This window comes from Blennius ocellaris (genome assembly GCF_963422515.1).
Source record: "Blennius ocellaris genome assembly, chromosome: 22".
In the NCBI taxonomy this organism is placed as follows: Eukaryota; Metazoa; Chordata; class Actinopteri; order Blenniiformes; family Blenniidae; genus Blennius; species Blennius ocellaris.
In genome coordinates this window covers 873,055-893,285 of record NC_137671.1, presented here as the reverse complement: position 1 = coordinate 893,285, position 20,231 = coordinate 873,055, and the positions used below count along the sequence as shown (strand labels likewise).

The 20,231-nt window shown below is 47.6% G+C and overlaps 1 protein-coding gene across 1 annotated transcript in view; it reads left to right on the top strand.

The window, feature by feature from the left end:
- Positions 1-20,231, top strand: part of LOC308146615 (neuron navigator 3-like) — a gene marked incomplete at its 5' end in the record, with an annotated part of 79,596 nt that overhangs the window by 13,837 nt on the left and 45,528 nt on the right. Inside the window, 2 exon segments of the mRNA XM_080518518.1 lie at positions 13,599-13,716; positions 13,848-13,900. Coding sequence (XP_080374644.1) covers positions 13,599-13,716; positions 13,848-13,900 — 171 coding nt within the window.

The window sequence follows — 20,231 nt, the reverse complement described above, 5'->3', positions numbered from 1 at the left end:
CGTCTCGTCGACTCCGCTCGCTGCCCTCCGTCTTATCTACTAATGAGATAATCTACTTTGCTCCAGGGGCCACAGGAACCTAGAGGTACCCTCGGTAGAGCGGCAGTTTGTGAATGAGCGTCGTCTCCATGGCAACAGATGCTGATTTGCTTTGATCTTCTCTCAACCGCTTTGTATGGGACTTTTTTTCTTCTTCGTGAAGCTTTGTTAGTGTCAGCGTTGTTTGTTCATGAAACAGTGAGTCAGCGTTGTTTGTTCATGAAACAGTGAGTCAGCGTTGTTTGTTCATGAAACAGTGAGTCAGCGTTGTTTGTTCAGGAAACAGTGAGTCAGCGTTGTTTGTTCATGAAACAGTGAGTCAGCGTTGTTTGTTCATGAAACAGTGAGTCAGCATTGTTTGTTCAGGAAACAGTGAGTCAGCATTGTTTGTTTGTGATGCTGTGAGTCAGCATTGTTTGTTCATGAAACAATGACTCGCCATTGTTTGTTTGTGAAGCAGTGAGTGGGCTTTTTTTTTGTTAATGAAACCGTGAGTTGGCGTTGTTTGTTAATGAAACGGTGACTCGGCATTGTTTGTTAATGAAGCAGTGAGTCATCATTGTTTGTTAATGAAACAGTGAGTCAGCATTTCCCACAGAAGATTAATGGATTCATCAGAAACGGAGCTCATAAAAATCTCTGCGGCAGCAAAACCACAGAAGCGGCACTTGATTGATATCCTCAGTTGAAAAATCTCTTTTTTCATCAAAACACAAAAAAAAAAACATCGACACATATGAACAAACAATCAATCACCAGGAAGTGAGGAAAGAAATGAGAAGGAAGGAAATAAACACCAGGGAACAACCAGATCTACACAGTGGAATATATGAAACTGTAGAATAGAACAGGATCTGTTCAGAAGGAAACACTTTTACATTGTTACACAAGAAGAGCTGTTTTAATTCTACAAATCCATTATTCACCTTAAACGTTTGAGACGTTGCGACAGAAACGATCTAATCTGGTCGTCAGGACGATTTAATCCAAGCTCCGCTGAGGAAAGAACGTCGGAGGACACTGAAGTCCCGTTTCTCCTCTTAAAAGACTTCAGGTCTTCTTGTCACTTGAGTTGATGGAAATGAGTTGATATAAAAAAACAAAACAAAAAAAACCACCAGTAGCGAATGAGAGGCAGCAGAAATATATACCTTCCTATAGACAAAGTTCCAGAGGTACAGATTTAACTACTGTTCTTTAAAAAAGTTAAAAAATACAGATTTAACTATTCCTTTAAAATGTAAAAGCTGCAGATTTAAATACTTTTCTCATTTTTTTTAAAGTTGCAAAAATACAGATTTTTACCTCTTTTCTTTAAAAAATTTTGAAAAAAATACAGATTTAACTGTTGTTCTGTTAAAGTGCCGATTTAACTATTCTTTTAAAAGTTAAAAGCAAACATTCCTACATTTCATACTTCCCTGTGGAGACGAGTTTATAAAAAATAAAATATATAAACTATGATAGAAACTGAGTGACTTTGTGTTTGTGGTGTCTGAATGTTGGCGGTGTGGTCACACAACCACCAGCTTGCACTGATTCACTTTTTTATTTTTTATTTTTATAGTTTAACAAAATAATGGCGGTTACAATTTGCCGTGTAACTTTTTAAGAAGCTCCGCTGTTTAATTTAATGTGTCGGATTTCCAACGTCATTAAAAGAGAGTGGAGAGAAACGGAAACACATGTGGTGCTGGGGTGGAGAAAACAAGAGTCTGTGGAGGCGTGATGGAGGCTTGGTGGAGGCTTGGTGGAGGTGTGATGGAGGTGTGATGGAGGTGTGATGGAGGTGTGATGGAGGCTTGGTGGAGGCGTGATGGAGGTGTGATGGAGGCGTGATGGAGGCGTGATGGAGGCGTGGTGGAGGCTTGGTGGAGGCGTGATGGAGGTGTGATGGTGGTGTGATGGAGGCGTGATGGAGGCGTGATGGAGGCTTGGTGGAGGCGTGGTGGAGGTGTGATGGAGGTGTGATGGAGGCTTGGTGGAGGCGTGATGGAGGCGTGATGGAGGCTTGGTGGAGGCTTGGTGGAGGCGTGATGGAGGCGTGATGGAGGCGTGATGGAGGCGTGGTGGAGGCTTGGTGGAGGCGTGATGGTGGTGTGATGGAGGCGTGATGGAGGCGTGATGGAGGCTTGGTGGAGGCGTGGTGGAGGTGTGATGGAGGTGTGATGGAGGCTTGGTGGAGGCGTGATGGAGGCACGATGGTGGTGTGATGGAGGCGTGATGGAGGATCAATTTTTTTTATATACAATAATAATACTGTCAGGATTTTCACTACAATAATTATTATAGTTTAAAAGCCCGTGTGCCTCCTGTAGATGTACGGCATGTAGAACATCCGGAAGCACCACAAAAGCAAAGAAATACACAAAAAGAGAAAAACACCGATGAGTCACTGAGAATTCGGGATTTTATTGCGTGAAAGTCACTTCCTGTGAGTTCTGGTCCTTGAAGCTCTGGAGCCCAGTGGATCTGCATTCCAGGAACTCCAGGAAACCAGAGAGTTTCAAAGCGCTGAGTCATGGATGATCCTTGAATGACTCATCAGGTTGGCTGGCCGGAACCCCGACCGCCTGGCGGAGCTTCAAACCCTCCTGGCTCTGCCTCTGCTGCCTCTGCTGTGTGGGAGAGGCCTGGAGCACAACAACAGATCACTAAACACAACAACAAATCACTAAACACAACAACAAATCACTAAACACAACAACAAATCACTAAACACAACAACAAATCACTAAACACAACAACAAATCACTAAACACAACAACAAATCACTAAACACAACAACAAATTGAAAAAACACAACTGCAAATTGAAAAACACAACACAAATGGAAAAAAACACAACACAAATGAAAAAACACAACAAATTGAAAAACACAACAACAAATTGAAAAACACAACACACATGGAAAAACACAACAACAAATTGAAAAACACAACACATGAAAAAACACAACACAAATGAAAAAACACAACAACAAATTGAAAAACACAACAACAAATGAAACAACACAAAGACGGCAACGTAAACAGAAAGGGTAGAAACCAGTTGGCAGAGAGAGATCGTCTGATTGGACGATGGGAAAGTAGCGCTTATGAACCGGAGCTCGTTTGTCTTGTGGCTCGTTCAGTTTCCAGAGGAGAAAATACCAGAAGGAAGGAGGAACACGGTTTTGTCCAGCTGGAGGAAAGAGTCGGTAGAGGAGTCAACAAACTTTTTCATGTTTTGAAATTCGTGCTTCAGGCAGAAAAACTTCTGGTTCAAAGGCTGAACGGCTCCGTCGTCCAATCACAGAGCTCGCCTGCTGCTCTTCCTTTGAAGTCAATGTCCTGGTGTTTTTTCAATTTGCTGTTGTGTTTGCTGCGTGTTGATGTGCTGCAGGCTGCGTGTCAGAGTGCTGCATGCTGCGTGTCAGTGTGCTGCAGGCTGCGTGTCAGCGTGCTGCAGGCTGCGTGTCAGCGTGCTGCAGGCTGCGTGTCAGCGTGCTGCAGGCTGCGTTTCAGAGTGCTGCAGGCTGCGTGTCAGCGTGCTGCATGCTGCGTGTCAGCGTGCTGCATGCTGCGTGTCAGCGTGCTGCATGCTGCGTGTCAGCGTGCTGCATGCTGCGTGTCAGCGTGCTGCAGGCTGCGTGTCAGCGTGCTGCAGGCTGCGTGTCAATGAGCTGCAGGCTGCGTGTCACTGTGCTGCAGGCTGCGTGTCAGCGTGCTGCAGGCTGCGTGTCAGCGTGCTGCAGGCTGCGTGTCAGCGTGCTGCAGGCTGCGTGTCAGCGTGCTGCATGCTGCGTGTCAGCGTGCTGCAGGCTGCGTGTCACTGTGCTGCAGGCTGCGTGTCAGCGTGCTGCAGGCTGCGTGTCAGCGTGCTGCAGGCTGCGTGTCAGCGTGCTGCATGCTGCGTGTCAGCGTGCTGCAGGCTGCGTGTCAGCGTGCTGCATGCTGCAGGCTGCGTGTCAATGAGCTGCAGGCTGCGTGTTTTTTATTCAACTCTTTCACTTTAAATGATAAACGGAGCATCACTGGTCACAGAGCCGGAGGAGCCACGTTGCTTCACGGTTACCATGGTAACGTGTGTGTGTGTGTATGTGTGTGTGTATGTGTATGTGTATGTGTGTATGTGTGTGTGTATGTGTTTGTGTATGTGTGTATGTGCGTGCGTGCGTGCGTGCGTGTGTGGGCACCGGTGATGTCTTGAACACGCGGCGTCGGTTCGGAGTACTTCACAGGATCGCGAGTATTGTTTACGAGCGTCATAAAGCGCTGCGCGGCGGGGGGGCCGATCAATAACTGCAATACAAGAAAACGATTCACAAAAAAAAAAAAAAAACCCACAATATATGAGTGAAGTTTAGATGTGTGGTAGAAGAGACGTAAGAAGTGTCTTTGTTTCAGGAGATTCACGAAATGGTAACTTCATCAGACCCGCCGTACTTTACTTTGGCTCCATCCGCCTGCAATTTACATTTTATTTTGACGCAGAGGTCGCTCGCTGCTCTTTTTAATAATCTGATGTGACACAAACAGCAGCTCGTAAAATCCTTTCCTGTGTTTGAGTATCAGATCTTTATCTTCCCGTCGTGGATCTTCATCGTTTCACTCGGTACAATGCTGCCAAGATAAGCTTCACATGTTCAACTTCAAAGTTGTTTTTGTCGTTACGAAGAGTAGAAGTGATGAAGAAAAGACTAGAATTACAACTGAAAGTCAGTTCAAGCTCTAATAAAGGCAACTTTAATGGCTTCTGGTGCAATAATGCAGTGTAATGTCCCAAAAACCACATTCTCACTGTTGCATTGTGGGTTTTTCTTTAAAACGTGTTTGGGCTCGTTTGACGTCTTTCATGGAACGTCGCTATTTCAGCTCGGGTCCCTTTGTTCCCCAAATTATTATTATTATTATTATTATTATCATGATCATGATCATGATCGTCGTCGTTGTTGTTGTTGTTGTTATCATTATTATTATTTAATAATTGATTTATTATTAAGAACAACAACAATTATTCTTCACTATCGTTAATTATTTAGGGTTAGCTAACCACTTATAATGTATATATAATACATATATAGATACAATTATTATTATATCATTGTTAATTATTTAATAACTGTTTAAGGGGAATATTTACCACTTATTATAATAATAATTGTATATATATGTATTATATATACATTATATTACTATTAATTATTTAGTAAATGTTGAAGGGGAATATTTACCACTTATTATAATAATAATTGTATATATCTATATATGTATTATATATATTATATTATTATTATTTAAGAAATGTTTAAGGGAATATTTACCACTTATAATAATAATTGTATATGTCTATATATGTATTATATATACATTATATTATTATTATTTAATAAATGTTTAGGGGGAATATTTACCACTTATAATAATAATAATTGTATATATCTATATATATTATATTATTATTAATTATTAAATAAATGTTTAGGGGGAATATTTACCACTTATTATAATAATTGTATATATCTATATATGTATTATATATACATCATTTTATTATCAATTATTATTAATTATTTAATAAATGTTTTGGGGCAATTCTACCACGTATTGTAATAATAGTCTTATATACATATGTATTATATATACATTATATAATACATAGAAGAAATAATATATACATATATACATACTATATTATTATTATTCAGTAATATTAAGAAGTCTTTATGAAATTAGTTTTGTTTGGAGTTTTTAATTGTCTCACAGCCATTATCTCTCTCTCTCTCTCTCTCTCTCTCTCTCTCTCTCTCTCTCTCTCTCTCTCTCTCTCTCTCTCTCTCTCTCTCATGTTGTCTCCGTGGCCACATGTTAGCGGCGGTCTAACCGTGAGCAGCTGGGCAAGGCAGCAGCAGGACCTTGAGGCCGACATGCAGGAATAATCACTTTCACTTGGAAAAGATAAAGTCAAACAAACAGCCATGCTCAATAAGCCGGGAGGAAATGCTGAGTCAGCGTTTGGCCCGCCGATCAAAAGACTCTCTTCTTCCGCGAGCTGACAAGTTTTCCCGAGCCGCACTTTGACTCGCACGCATTTGTTGTAGCTCTGGCGTGGCGGCTGGGTTTCTTATTTACTGGCTGTGATTGGTGATGTGCACCGTGTGTGGAGCGGCTGTATGGCAGCAGCTGGAGGCTCTCAGCCTCACATCCCCGTCCAGATGTGACCAGATGTTCCACAGGGGGCGTGTCCCGCCTTCCACAGGGTGATGGAGGATAAATAAAGTTCTAGGTTTTGAACAGCGAGCCTCAGTTTTGGATGGTGGTGAGGTTCGGGGGTTAGGGTTATGGTTTGGTTAGGGTTTAGGGCTAGGGTTAGTTCTAGGGTTAGGGTTTAGGGTTAGGGTTAGTTCTAGGGTTAGGGTTTAGGGTTAGGGTTAGGTTTAGAGCTAGAGTTAGGGTTAGAGTTAGGTTTAGGGCTCGGGTTAGGGTTAGGGCTAGTGCTAGGATTAGGATCAAGGGTTAAGGGCTAGGGTTTAGGGTTAGGGCTAGGGTTAGGGTTAGAGCTAGGGTTAGGTTTAGGGTTAGGGCTGGGGTTAGGGTTAGAGTTAGGGTTAAGTTAGGGTTTAGGGTTAGAGCTAGAGTTAGGGTTAGAGTTAGGTTTAGGGCTCGGGTTAGGGTTAGGGCTAGTGCTAGGATTAGGATCAAGGGTTAAGGGCTAGGGTTAGGGTTAGAGCTAGGGTTAGGTTTAGGGTTAGGGCTGGGGTTAGGGTTAAGTTAGGGTTTAGGGTTAGAGCTAGGGTTAAGATTAGGGTTAGGTTTAGGGTTAGGGTTAGGTTTAGGGTTAGAGCTAGTCTTAGGGTTTGGTCTAGGGTTAGGTCTAGGGCTAACCCTAACCTCAGGCTTCAAACCAAGCTGACTTCCAAAGTTTCAGTCTGAAGGTTATCGCGGTTTGGTTTAGGGTTAGAGCTAGGTTTAGGGTTAGGGGCTAGCGTTTAGGGTTGCGGCTAGGCTTAGGGCTAGGGTTTAGGGTAAGAGCTGGAGTTAGGGTTAGGGTTAGGGTTAGGTCTAGGGTTAGGGTTTGGGCTACCCCTAACCCCAAGCTGACTTCCAAAGGTCTTCGTTCCTCATCCCGGCCCACTCAGGAGGAAGCTGCTCCATGTGAGCTGCAATGTGTTCAACACCCCCGGTACAGACGCTGGAGCTCCTGACCGGAGGGTTCTGGTTCAAATCCCACTGCCGGTTGCTTCAGGCAGAGTTTGTAGTTTGGTGTGGTGTGCAGAAGACCCCCCGCTGGGAGCTGGGCTACTGCAGCTTTAATGTCCGACTCTTCAGATTCTTCACTTCAGTGGGACTCCGGATAATTAATACGCTTATAAACCAAGAATCCCAATAAAAGTAGAGGGTTCGGGTTCTTTTATTCACTTTCCACCGCTGCGTTTTCTCTGCGGTCCAAACCCTCTTTTTATTTCTTCTCCTTCTTTCCGTCGTCCAGCAGCGACTTTCCTTCTTCGCCTTTAACTGCAGAAACGCTGCCGTGACGGACGGAAGCAGGTCGCTGAGGGTTGTTTGCAGGAAAGACCCAGATATCCTGAGACGTGAAGAAGAAAGTCACAGAAACAATGACGGGTTCCTGGAAATGTGCTGGTGGAAGGAAAGGAATTTCCCCAAGGGGATTAATGAAGAGGAGTTTAGTTGGTTTACGTCTGTGTGTGTAAATCTTCCACCGCCATTAGTAAAAGCTTCAAAGTGCCTTAAAAAGACATTTATTAACACATTCTTAAGTACACCTTACCTAAATTTAATAAGCTGAGTTAATATGTTTTCTGTTTTCTTTTCTTTTTGCACACGTGTCTCTGCCATCAAGTGCTTTTTCCCACTTCTGTAACTGGAATCTTCTACTTGCAGTTTTGCAGTTTTGCCTCCGTTCACGTCTTCCTGCCGTCGCTGTAGATCTGCGGTGGTGACGTTGTTCTGCAGCCGGACCCCGGTCGCACAGATCTGTTAACCCTTTGCTTGAAACTTTTCTTAGCGGTGTTATTTCTGTACTGGTCGTCCCGTCGCCTCACCTGTTCGGAGCAGATTCCACTGGCTGGTCGCTCGTGTCCTTAATGCAGAGTTTCTCTACCTTTTTGAGCCGAGACACACTTTTGTCTTTGTAAAACTCTGGAGTCTCACCACCACTTTCATCACTTTGATGTTTGTCTCCTTAGATTGGGTGATAAAGTCACTATGTGAGGTCACTGAGTGCGTTGCTAACATAGAAGACATTATCGTCTACATCAGTGTTTCTCTACCTTTTTGAGCCGAGACACACTTTTGTCTTTGGAGAAATGTGGAGTCACACCTCCACCCGAAAATGTTAAAATGTGAAACTCTGTAGCCTCTATTAACAATATAAAGTCTTTCTCATCACAGTTTGATCAACAGGAATCCAGTAAACCCAGAAAGCAAGGACCTTTTTTAATAGTGCCTCCCTCAGTGTGAAACCTGGACCTGATGGATGAAGAGCTGAGATCCTGGTTTTCAAAAACTTCTCCATCACTGTCACTGACACAGTACTTTGATACAAGACGGTAGCAGGAGGTGGAGATGAACCACACTGACGTCTGTCACTTTACATTTCACCGGCAAAGTTCTGTGCTGCCCTCTAGTGGTGGAGAGTATTTATACAGGATTACTCTGCAACACACTGTCGCTGTGAGAGGGAAGGGTTTTTTAGAATAAATGTGAAATGTGATCATTTCCCACGACTCACCTGACGAGATCTCGCGGAAACGCCAGTGTGCCGCGGCACAATGGTTGAAAAACACTGCTCAATGCCCCCTCGTTTCCTTACTGCCCCCCTCGTTTCCTTACTGCTCCCCTCGTTGTGCTTCCTTGCACCTCGGAGGCGTTTCGGTAGAGACGCCTCCCTCTCGGCTTTCTGCTCCAAACTGCATCACGCCGCCGTCCCCGATGTGCTCGTGTCCCCCCACTGCTATTAAACCTCTTAATTTATCGGACGGAATTGGACCGACGCCCTGATTAAAGAGCCCGTACGCCGGGGGGGCCGTTCGGCGAGAAGTGCATTAGGAACACAGGGGAGTCAATAAACTCCAGCAGCATCACACGGCCGTCTGCTCTGGGCCGGCTCCCCCTGGAGGACACTCTGGGAACCTGCAGGCTCTGCCAATAAGAACCTGCGTAGCTGCAGCCGCTGCATTGTGACCGGGGGGGCTGAGAGCCGGATGTCTGCTGGCGCCGTCGGGGAGATCCGGGGGCTGCTGGAGGGGGGGGACGGGTCTGCGGAACAGGTAGAGGACGAGGACGGGGAGGACACTTTGTGTGGACAAACCTCAGCGGGGGGGGGGGGGGGGGGGCTTCTGCTGGAGGAAGCAGAGGAAGCATGGGGGGGGGGGTCAGGGAGGGTGTGTTCACTTCTGCATGAGCATCTGATGATTTGTACGTGTGTGTGTGTGTGTTGCCTCATCCAGTGTGTGTGTGTGTGTGTGTGCACGTGTGTGTGCATGTGTGTGTGTGTGTGATGTCAGTGGCGTTCTCGCCGGTGTTTTGCCGCCGCCGCCTCCCGAAGAGGTGAACGGGTGCAGGAGGCTCACAGACTCGACTCGCCTCGCGCAGCGGCGGGAGAAACGTCGCTTTGATGTTTGCGAGGCAGCTGAGAGAGGGAGGGAGGGAGGGAGGGAGGGAGGGAGGGAGGGAGGGGAGCGGCATGTGCGAGGAGGTGACAGGTGGTGGAGGTCAGGTCTGAACCGCGACCCTCCCGCTCCACCACCTCCCCTCTGGTTCCAACTCGTCTGTGACGAAGTCATAAAGAAATGATTCCCGCCGTGTCTCGTCTTTCGTCTCGAGTTTTCCTTTCATCCCGTCAGAGGTTTCAGCAGATCTGCTGACGGGCGACTTCAAGACGACTTGTAGACGAGTTCCTCGCGTCTTGTCCTCGCGTCTCGTCCTCCCGGCTCGTCCTCCCGGCTCGTCCTCCCGGCTCGTCCTCCCGGATCGTCCTCGCGGCTCGTGTTGGTACCATATGGTACCTTATGGTGCTTTACTGGACCTTACGGTACCTTTTGGACCTTATGGTGCTTTACTGGACCTTACGGTACCTTATGGACCTTATGGTGCTTTACTGGACCTTACGGTACCTTATGGACCTTATGGTACTTTAGTGTACCTTATGGTACTTTATGGTACTTTATGGTACCTTATGGTACCTTATGGTACTTTATGGTTTGGGGTTCCGCCGTTTCCCCGTTTTCCCTGAGGCGGGACCGGCTCCGCTTTGCTTTACCCTACTTCAGTGCCCTTGAGCAAGACGCTCCCAGTGGACCAATAGAACTCCCCGCATGGCGGCTGCCTCCGCTGGTTTGTGAACGAGTGAATCTGATGGACAGTGTGAAGCTCAAGAGCCTGAAAATCACGACACAAGTGGAATCCACTGTCCAGGATCAGTGCCGCGGGAATCGAACCGTAAATGATCGCCATGATACCCTTTATCAACGTGTTTCTTCCTCGTGGCGCGGAGAACACGGTTTGAAAAGAATTTCTCAATTGGCTCCAGAAACTAGATTTAATATTAGTGATACTTTGTGCAGTGAAAATTCTATAAGTGGTTCATTTTACAGCCTCTTACATCCAAACGATTTAACTTTATACTTGTTGCATCCGTCGGTATAAATATGTGACGTAAGTACTTGTATGTTTCTGTCTGCAGTATATCTGTGTGTCCCGGCTCCATATCGAATTCGTCTTCATCCTGAGTTTACTTGCTGCTGAGATGATCTCATGGCGTCGCCATGTGAACCATGTTTTCCATCCGTACAATGAAGTAGCTGAACGTCAGCGTTTATCAATGAAATTGTTCAGGGAAAACTGCTGACGCCGAAGAAAAGAGAAGCCGTTCGTCTCTCGTGCGCCGCAGCTCAGCGATTCTCCAGTTGCAGCTTTTCACTTTTTTGTTTTTTTTCTTCCCCGACTGAAGTCAAGTTCTTTCACACATCAGCTCAAATCCTCAGTCGCTGATTCGTCGCTCGCCGGTACATTTCCTCCGTCCCCCCGGGCGAAACGACGCGTCTGCAGGTGTTTTTCTGGGTACCTTGTTCTTGATGTTCTGAGAGTCTGAGCGCCAGTTTGACCTGCAGGTTGAGCGGTGCAAGGCGGCTTCAGGTCGCAGTGGTTCTCCTCCAGCAGATGCGGCAGCTGCTTCTTCCTCCAGCTGCTCGGTCGCCCACGACGGACTCGTCCGCTGGGAGGCGAAGGTCTTCGGTTCGCTTTCCCGGTGTCTCGTTTCTTTGACTTGGAGTTCACCGGTGCAAGGTTTCCACGCTTTTAATCAACCCAGTAGGAATCCCAGCTGTCGGCTGCATTATCCGCCCCGTGAAGCAAATTATACGTCTTTATCGCCGCCTTTAGAGGTAAAATGGGGAATATTTTAGTTGATTCATGACTTTCAAAGGCGGTTTTGTAACGTGCCTCTAAAATCCACCTGGTGATAGAAGTTTGAGGGTCAATGAGTGGATCTAAGAAGCAATCAGAGGTTTGGCAACACAGCAACTCCTGATCTCGGTTGGATAAGTTGGTAAAGAAAAAGTTAATAATCTAGTTTGTAGACTGGACCTGGAGGACCTGGACTCTGCGTTATGCAGATGACGCTGTCCTTCACTTCAATTTCAAATTCTAGTGTAAAGATGGGGGGGGGGGGGGGGGGGTCAGTATTTACAATCGTACACCGGAGGGTGTTTTGTTTCGTCAGATTGGTGGAAAGAGTCTTTCCCAGGTGAATGTATTGAAGTTCCTCAGTGTCTCAGTGAACCAGAAACATCTGGTTCAGGTGAACCAGGTTCTGGTGTGGACGACAGGCCAGAAACATCTGGTTCAGGTGAACCAGGTTCTGGTGTGGACGACAGGCCAGAAACATCTGGTTCAGGTGAACCAGGTCCTGGTGTGGACGACAGACCAGGAACATCTGGTTCAGGTGAACCAGGTCCTGGTGTGGACGACAGGCTAGAAACATCTGGTTCAGGTGAACCAGGTCCTGGTGTGGACGACAGGCTAGAAACATCTGGTTCAGGTGAACCAGGTTCTGGTGTGGACGACAGGCTAGAAACATCTGGTTCAGGTGAACCAGGTCCTGGTGTGGACGACAGACCAGGAACATCTGGTTCAGGTGAACCAGGTCCTGGTGTGGACGACAGGCTAGAAACATCTGGTTCAGGTGAACCAGGTTCTGGTGTGGACGACAGGCCAGAAACATCTGGTTCAGGTGAACCAGGTCCTGGTGTGGACGACAGGCCAGAAACATCTGGTTCAGGTGAACCAGGTCCTGGTGTGGACGACAGGCCAGAAACATCTGGTTCAGGTGAACCAGGTTCCTGGTGTGGACGACAGGCTAGAAACATCTGGTTCAGGTGAACCAGGTTCTGGTGTGGACGACAGGCCAGAAACATCTGGTTCAGGTGAACCAGGTCCTGGTGTGGACGACAGGCTAGAAACATCTGGTTCAGGTGAACCAGGTTCCTGGTTTAGGCGAACCAGGCCAGAAACATCTGGTTCAGGTGCAACACGTTAGACGACACACACACACACACACACACTCCCCTCTCTTGCCGTGGCGGGATGTGGTCTTTCCCCGGGTTTCTGCCTTAACGACTCGTCGTCACGGAGACTCGCTGCAGGAAAACCACATCAGACAGACGCTTTAAAGACTTCCACCAGAAAAAGAAAAGAAAGAGAAGAAAAGAAAAGAGCGGGAAAGAGGTGGTTCCTAATTGAAAGCAGTGTCCGAGCTGAAGGAGGATTCCATCGTGGCCGCTCGTCCTCCGGGGGGGAACTCCTCCTGGAACGTCGACCCAGACGGAACCAAAAACCCCAAAACCTCGTCGGCAAACAATCAGATGAAGGTTTTCGAACCCGCAGCCGAGAGAAACTCCTTCTTCATGAAAGACCCGACGTTTCTTGGAGGACCGTCAAACACTCGAGGTCCTTAGCGTGTTCCGCATTTGAAGGGTTGTTTTCGTGCAGCCTGACAGGAAGTACGTTCCGGTCGGACGTTCGAGGAATTCCTCGGGATTCCCTGGAACGCCGTCGTCGGGGAAACCCGTCGTTACTTTCTAGTTTTTCTTCACAAACCTCCTTTACCGAACACAACCAGTTAAAACCAAACGGTGAAATCTCAGTTTAGCTACTTGAAAGAAAGTCGAAGAGTTGAGCTGCGTAGAGTTTTCCAACCGCTGATCCGTCAAGGCCCCTCGAGGTTCTTTGCAACGTTCCCTGCCGTGACGGGCCCTCGGGTTCCGGGTTTCAGTTGTTTTGCCCAAGGGCACTTCGACGCGTGGACATATGGGCGGGGTCGAACCCGCAACCCTCTGCGGATGGATCGCTTGTTTGTGGGTTTTTTAAACTGCTTTGAAGGAAGGAAGGAGAAATTCTGGGGGAACCTTCAGTTTGTGTGTCTGTTTGTCAGAATTCTGAAGAATTTTAGACTCGGTTTCACACACACACACACACACACCCACACACACACACACACACACACACACACACACACACACGCGCGCGCTGACAGGAGGTGTGTGTGTGTCGTTGCAGATCTACACCGACTGGGCCAACCACTACCTGGCCAAGTCCGGCTGCCAGCGCCTCATCAAGGACCTGAGCCAGGACGTCACCGACGGAGTCCTGCTGGCGCAGATCATCCAGATCATCGGTAGGCCTCTGCACACACACACACACACACACACACACACACACACACACACACACACACACACACACACACACACACACACACACACACCTGGACCCCGGTCAACCCTCTCCTCTCCGTTTCCCCTCCAGCCAATGAAAAGGTGGAGGATATCAACGGCAGCCCCCGGAGCCCGGCGCAGATGGTGAGTCGCCGTCCTCCATGTTTATAGCCCCGCCTCCACCGTCCTCCATGTTTATAGCCCCGCCTCCACCGTCCTCCATGTTTATAACCCCGCCTCCACCGTCCTCCATGTTTATAGCCCCGCCTCCACCGTCCTCCATGTTTATAGCCCCGCCTCCACCGTCCTCCATGTTTATAACCCCGCCTCCACCGTCCTCCATGTTTATAGCCCCGCCTCCACCGTCCTCCATGTTTATAACCCCGCCTCCGCCGTCCTCCATGTTTATAGCCCCGCCTCCACCGTCCTCCATGTTTATAGCCCCGCCTCCACCGTCCTCCATGTTTATAACCCCGCCTCCACCGTCCTCCATGTTTATAACCCCGCCTCCGCCGTCCTCCATGTTTATAACCCCGCCTCCACCGTCCTCCATGTTTATAACCCCGCCTCCACCGTCCTCCATGTTTATAACCCCGCCTCCACCGTCCTCCATGTTTATAGCCCCGCCTCCACCGTCCTCCATGTTTATAACCCCGCCTCCACCGTCCTCCATGTTTATAACCCCGCCTCCACCGTCCTTCATGTTTATAGCCCCGCCTCCCCCGTCCTCCATGTTTATAACCCCGCCTCCACCGTCCTCCATGTTTATAACCCCGCCTCCACCGTCCTCCATGTTTATAACCCCGCCTCCACCGTCCTCCATGTTTATAGCCCCGCCTCCACCGTCCTCCATGTTTATAACCCCGCCTCCGCCGTCCTCCATGTTTATAACCCCGCCTCCACCGTCCTCCATGTTTATAACCCCGCCTCCACCGTCCTCCATGTTTATAACCCCGCCTCCGCCGTCCTCCATGTTTATAACCCCGCCTCCACCGTCCTCCATGTTTATAACCCCGCCTCCACCGTCCTCCATGTTTATAACCCCGCCTCCGCCGTCCTCCATGTTTATAGCCCCACCTCCGACGTCCTCCATGTTTATAACCCCGCCTCCGCCGTCCTCCATGTTTATAATCTAATGTTAGAGGAGGAAGATGCTCTATATTCTGGTGTTAGAGGAGGAAGATCCTCAATATTCTGGTGTTATGGGAGGAACATGCTCTATAGTCTGATGTCAGAGGAGGAAGATGCTCTATAATCTGATGTCAGAGGAGAAAGATGCTCTATAGTCTGATGTCAGAGGAGGAAGATGCTCTATAATCTGGATTAGAGGAGGAAGATGCTCTGTAATCTGATGTCATAGGAGGAAGATGCTCTATAATCTGGATTAGAGGAGGAAGATGCTCTGTAATCTGATGTCATAGGAGGAAGATGCTTTATAATCTGGATTAGAGGAGGAAGATGCTCTATAATCTGATGTTAGAGGAGGAAGGTGCTCTATAATCTGGTGTCAGAGGAGGAAGATGCTCTATAATCTATATATGATCCCTGCTGCTCACGTCCACCGCAGACAGAGTCCACCAGGGACAGATTTGCTCGCCCCCCCCAGGCGTCTGACGGAATTAGACGCACGCCCAGGTTCTGTCAGGGATTCTCTTCTTTTTTTTCTTTTTCTTTTTCTTCTTCTTTCTTTCCCTCCCTGTGCTCAAACACGACGGCGTCGGGCAGAAGAGGCTGATTCATCAGAAAACACTAAAGCCTCGCAGCGCTAATCCTGCTCATTACAGACAGACGTCATTAGCTAACCACAGAGCGCCTCGCTGCAATACGGATGACTTCGCAGCTTCAGTGTGTGTGTGTGTGTGTGTGTGTGTGTGTGTGTGTGTGTGTGTGTGTGTGTGTGTGTGTGTGTGTGTGTGTGTGTGTGTGTGTGCGTGCTTGTTTTCCTCTGTCTGTGGGGACCACAGCCTCGGATCGCACTACTTTCACCTTCTCTGTCACATCTGACGGACAAAGGTTGATTTCAGTGCTTTCAGTGGCTCCGTTTAATCGATTAACCCTTTGAAGACTGAAATCAGAAGTTTCAGACGAATTTCAGGATTTTTTTATTTATTTTTTTTGTACCCTAGCCACATAACGGAGTGAGGCAGGTTCGATAAAAGAGTCAAATATACCATTGGTGGCCGATTATGTATCAGGCTTGACCAGATATTTCACATTAAAAGCCTCAAAGTCAAACATAAGGCTCCAGTCGGGCACGATTCTACAGTCTAGATTTTTTTTTTTATTGACTCTGGGTCTCAATAGGAGCCCCGGAGACCCCCTGCTGGGATCCCGGGAGTAACACTGTGCTATAATCTACCAACTCGTACTAACATGTCTAAAAATAAACACTTGATTTACTTTTATATGCAAAGTCCATGTAACCACGCTGCAGTGTAACACCCCCCCCCCCCCCCCCCCCCACACACACACACACACACACACACACTTTCCCGTTGTTCTAATTTGTGGTGTTGAGTGTTAAAGCGAGTCATGGATCATGTTTAGTTGAGCTGCTCCTCCCAGCGCCACAGACTGACGCTGCACTTTTCTCTGACTTACGCTCAGGAGGCAATTTTTCACATTCTCGTCACCTGCGCATCTGCCAGAAGCTGTACTCAGATTACTCATAGAGTAGAATAAATCACTTTTAAGTCTTTAGGACGAAGGCTGTGGGGACGACTTTTATATGTTTTTTTTTCTAATGCATCAACAGTTTGTGGATTGTGGAACAAGTGACGCATGACGTGATGTTGAGCCTTGCTTATCTGTATTTGCTGATGGAAGTATGCTTGACACATTGGAATACCAGTAAATACAAACTGCTTTATTACTTTATCCGCATCGCTTGTGCCGACGATGTTCTACATTCTCGGCCAGAGTCCCGCTAACTTTTTCAAGGACCTTTTTCAAGGCTGCTTGTTAATTTAATTTAGCATCGTGTCTGGATCTGCGGCCCAAACGTACTGATGTGACGCCGAAATCCAGCGAAGAATTAAGAACTAAGCATGTGAACAAACTGTTCCTGCACCTTTGCAAGCACCAACACATATTCGAATATGCAAATGACACATTTGAGTAGTATTTTTCATTTATTTAAACAGAACTGGGATCAAAGAGCATACATACATGCTTTGTTTTTAACACAGTCCACCACCTCGACACAGGAGTCACTGTTTATTTTACAAAAATAAATGTATTGATATTATGGGTTAGGGGAACACTGGGCATAACATCACTTTGATCTAATGGCTTTGATCCCAAGAGGAAAAAAGCTGACATCACCAGCTGTCTGCAAGTTGAAAGCTTGATGACATCACCAGCTGTCTGCAAGTTGAAAGCTTGATGACATCACAAGCTGTCTGCAAGTTGAAAGCTTGATGACATCGCAGGATTCTGCAAGATGAAAGCTTGAGAACGTCAAGAAATGTTGGTACACAAAGCACCTGCTGGAACAGTGTACTTGATAATTGCTTTAAAAACAGGCTTGAGAATCTTTTAAAAACAGGTTTCACAGATGTCTCACGTTGACAATTCCAGAGATAAAGTTGTTGGGCAGCAACTTGAAGATAAGCTGAAGATAAAACAATCCAGACTGGAGGATCTCCCGATGACAGCTGGACCGTCGAGGAAACATGAAGAGAAGAAGGCCGAGGCCTCAGAAAGCCCGTCACCACAAACAACAACGAGCGACTGCAAACAAGAAGTGACGGAGCTGAAGGAAATGCTTGATCACAGTGAAGAAGCCACTGCTGACCCGCAGAAGGGAAATGAGAGTGTCTCTCCAATGCTTCATGTTGGCGTTGAAAACCTGGCTGACGGAAATAGCCTGGACCTTCAGATAGAAGAGTGCCAGAAGGTGCAGAAGATCAAAGCTCTGGAGGAGAAGCTCCAGCAGGTGATGGAGGAGAGGGGGCGATTGCTGGCTGAGAAGGAGAACCAAAGCATTGAGATCAATACCCTTCTGGCTGAGAAGGAGAACCTCAGTGTTGCTAATAAAACCCTTCTGGCTGCGAAGGAGAACCTCAGTGTTGCTAATAGAACCCTTCTGGCTGAGAAGGAGAACCAAAGCATTGAGATCAATATCCTTCTGGCTGAGAAGGAGAACCTCAGTGTTGCTAATAGAACCCTTCTGGCTGAGAAGCACAAACAGTTGGCTGATCATGACTCTCTGAGGGCTGAGAAGGAGAGGATAGAAGCTGGGAGGACCGGCCTGGAGGAAGTTAACAGGGTCTTGGAGGAGGAACTCGAGGCCGAGAAGAAAAGAGGCTTCTGGAAGCGACACTTCAAAAGAAGAGGAGAAACGAGAGAGGAGCACTCTCACCTTGATCCCTTTTCATCCCTACTGGTCGAGAAGGAGAAACTCCAGACTGAGATCGGTGCCCTTCTGGCCAAGAAGGAGAACCTCCAGACTGAGATCGATACCCTTCTGGCCAAGAAGGAGAACCTCCAGACTGAGATCGATACCCTTCTGGCCAAGAAGGAGAACCTCCAGACTGAGGTTTTCACCCTTCTGGCTGAGGAGGAGGACTTGCCATCTGATTTTCGTACCTTTCTGGCTGAGCATCTGACCCTCAAATCTGACAATGTTACCCTTCTGGAAGAGAATGAGCTCTTCAAAACTGAGAACCGTACCCTTCTGGATGAGAAAGCCAACTTAAAATTAAGGAATGATACCCTTCGGTCTGAGCTGGACCAGTTCCGAGAGAGGAATGCAAACTTTCGTAGCGAGAATGGTAACCTGCTGAAGGAGAGGAAGGTCCTCGACGCTCGGGTTAAAACATGTCTGGATCAGATCGAGGACCTCCGAACGATAATCGGAACCGTCCTGGATCAGAAAACCAAGGCTATGATTGATAACATCCACCTAAAGTTTCAGAACGAGGACATCATTGGTGCGAGTGCTCGGCTAGAGAAGGACGTCAATGACTTAGGCCGGGTCGCCCTGGACTTGCATAAGCACATCTGGGTCTTGGAGGAGGAACTCGAGGCCGAGAAGAATAGAGGCTACTTGAAGCGACTCTTCAACAGGAGAGGAGAAATGAGAGAGGAGCTCTCTCGCCTTGTTCCCTCTTCATCCCTACTGGTCGAGAAGGAGAAACTCCAGACTGAGATCGGTACCCTTCTGGCCAAGAAGGAGAACCTCCAGACTGAGGTTTTCACCCTTCTGGCTGAGAAGGAGGACTTGCCATCTGATTTTCGTACCTTTCTGGCTGAGCATCTGACCCTCAAATCTGACAATGTTACCCTTCTGGAAGAGAATAAGCTCTTCAAAACTGAGAACCGTACCCTTCTGGATGAAAAAGCTGACTTAGAATCAACGAATGATACCCTTCAGTGTGAGCTGGACCACTTCCGAGAGAGGAATGCAAACTTTCGTGGCCAGAATGGTGACCTGCTGAGGGAGAGGGGGGTCCTCGACGCTCGGGTTAAAACATGTCTGGCTCAGATCGAGGACCTCCGAACGATAAATGCAACCATCGTGGCTGAGAAAAACATGGCTATGATTGATAACGACTTCCCAAAGTTTCAGAAGGAGGATATCATTGGTGCGAGGCCTCGGCTAGAGAAGGACGTCAAGGACTTAGGCCGGGTCGCCCTGGACATGCATGAGGAGGAACTCGAGGCCAAGAAGAAAAGAGGCTTCTGGAAGCGACTCTTCAAAAGGAGAGGAGAAACGAGAGAGGAGCACTCTCACCTCGTTCCCTCTTCATCCCTACTGGTCGAGAAGGAGAAACTCCAGACTGAGATCGATGCCCTTCTGGCCAAGAAGGAGAACCTCCAGACTGAGATCGATACCCTTCTGGCCAAGAAGGAGAACCTCCAGACTGAGGTTTTCACCCTTCTGGCTGAGAAGGAGGACTTGCCATCTGAGTTTCGTACTATTTTGGCTGAGCAGTTGACCCTCAAATCTGACAATGTTACCCTTCTGGAAGAGAATGAGCTCTTCAAAACTGAGAACCGTACCCTTCTGGATGAGAAAGCCAACTTAAAATCAACGAATGATACCCTTCTGTCTGAGCTGGACCAGTTCCGAGAGAGGAATGCAAACTTTCGTGATGAGAATGGTAACCTGCTGAGGGAGAGGGCGGCCCTCGACGCTCGGGTTAAAACATGTCTGGCTCAGATCGAGGACCTCCAAATGATAAACCAAAAAACTGTGGCTGTGAAAAACATGGTTGTGTTGGATAACATCTCCCTAATGGCAGAGAGCATTTATCTCGGACGTACGAAGGTTAAGCTAGAGCAGGACGTCAAGGACTTAAGCCGGGTCGCCATGGACTTGCATAATCTACGCTGGCTCTTGGAGGAGGAACTCAAGACCCTGAAAAGAGGCTTCATTAGCGCACGCTTCAACAGGATAGCATTGATGGCAGGAGACAATTTACCACCCCCACTCATAGTCTGGAAAACCCCGTCTCTAGAGACACACCGA